General features: G+C 36.3%; 1 protein-coding gene across 1 annotated transcript in view; it reads right to left on the bottom strand.

Annotated features, from left to right (window-relative positions):
• Nucleotides 1–1,679: 1,679 nt before the first annotated feature.
• VGAT (vesicular GABA transporter) overlaps nt 1,680–2,010 on the bottom strand; it is a 3,595-nt gene continuing 3,264 nt past the window's right edge. Inside the window, exon 5 of the mRNA XM_017906273.1 lies at nt 1,680–2,010. Coding sequence (XP_017761762.1) covers nt 1,680–2,010 — 331 coding nt within the window.

The raw sequence follows: 2,010 nt of genomic DNA, 5'->3' as shown, positions 1-2,010 counted from the left end.
CCCTAGGAAAGAAGGAAAAAGAAAAAGAAAGAAATAATACGTAACTTACAAACTAAAAAGTTTGGAATCGTCGATCGCTCAAAATGACGGAAATATATATCTAGGAGAACTTTTAATTCTATTGAATAATATTAATATCATTTTAACGATATATTAAGGCTAGTTTTGTTACAATGATATCAACATTATTTTCGCGTCTTTTATCCCTTTTAATCCTTCACTTTGTTCGATTCGTACTTCTCTACCTATAAAACATCAAATATTAAAAGATCAATTTTTATATCAAACCCTTGTTCACATATACGATACTTTCATACATATGTGCTTTTACCCATACATATGTGTAATACCACTAAAAATTAATTAAAAAATTAAGGTATAATCTGCAACAAGATGTAACAGTTAAATCAATTGAACAATGTACAACTTCTGAAAACATCTCGCAGTTTCCGCTGAACTACTGCTTCAGCTACATTCATATTGCTTAAACTAACGCGTGATCTATGCGGTCTGCAATGGACCTGGAAGACGTTGGATTATATAAACTAATTGTACTCATCCGTACATAACTGGTTACATATTTGCATTCGCTTGCACGACGAGGAGACGTCAAAGTACACTAACTTGTTAACGTGTTGGCAGCTAAATTCTGAATTAACCATAATAAGAAACATTGTTGCCCTCACTTTTTACGCGTTGCACCGGCTAAATTCTACTAATCGTAAATTTAACAACGAACGCCTCCTCGGTGTGGCGCTGTAGTCAACGTGTAGATAGAAATTACAAGATCCGCAATGTGATTATAAAATCCCGAAATCTGCGTAACAGTAGTTAACTTGTACGTACAATATTCACCATGTGTTCACTTGTAAACGTATTATGGAAGACATCGATCACTTACAACTAGCAAGATATTGTCACGTTTGCTGCGCTCTAAATAGTCTAAATGTTGCCTAGAAAGCCCCTGAATGTTGACGATCTTTGTCAAGGGAAAGGAAGACGTAAACCCAAAGGAAAGGCGCAGGACACATGTCGAAGCCGAAATATACGCGAATAGATTCTTCTTTTTTCTCTCTTCTACGATTTTCTCCCCTTAAATAGATCATTTGCTAGATATGTGTGAGTTCTGGTTGAATATAAATATACAATCTCAAAACGTCTCGAACCTTTTGTATAGATTTCGATCAAACGAATTTGTATGTTATATCTATCTGAACGAGCAAAGGGATACATTTTTTTCGTTTTTCCGTTTTTTCCTTTTTTTATATATAGAATTTCCCTAAGCGATGACACGCAACTATAATTTTTTTCTTTTTTGTACGATTAACGTTAAAAACGTTCGAAATCAGCAAAAATATAGACGTTATCGCGTTAATAGATTACATTCGCGTTCTCAAGGGAATGCACGTTAATGGATTGCACTGCAGGTGCTAAAAGCTATACGAATTTCATACAGTGTACGTTTGATACATGTGAGTGATAAAATGTGGAGATAACGATTTAATCGCAATGAATCACTGTTTTAACCAATCTAACCATGAACGTAACGTTAAAAATCAATCAATGCAAGCTGAAATTCGATGTTTCCCTTGAGTCGTGACGTACCTACACATTGTATCATTTTTGTTTCTCTGGAAGATAAACGAAGAACAAGAGAGCTGAATCACGTGTGTTACCGTTCAAAACGGCAGGCCGATTTTGAAGGCATTGATCAGGGCAAAGCCTGAATCGTATACACCAATCACACCAAAAAGTACTCCAAGGAAAATCACGAAACAATCGTACGCGACAGCGCTCCATTCCATGGAGTTTCTTTTTAACTTCAAATGAAAGTAACAGGGCCATATAAATGACAGCATGGTTCCTGTGAAAGAGCCTATAAAGCCCATAAGGATACTGAAATGGGGAATGAAGATCGCCATAAGAATTGTGAAAACGATCACACCTACCCGCCACGTCAGACCCCAAACTTTTAGTTCGCGATCTACAGTCCATATCGTTGGGAAGAGC

The sequence above is a fragment of the Eufriesea mexicana genome, unplaced genomic scaffold (genome assembly GCF_001483705.2).
Source record: "Eufriesea mexicana isolate 0111107269 unplaced genomic scaffold, ASM148370v2 scaffold5212, whole genome shotgun sequence".
Classification (NCBI taxonomy): Eukaryota; Metazoa; Arthropoda; class Insecta; order Hymenoptera; family Apidae; genus Eufriesea; species Eufriesea mexicana.
This window is presented reverse-complemented; position numbering and strand designations above follow the sequence as displayed.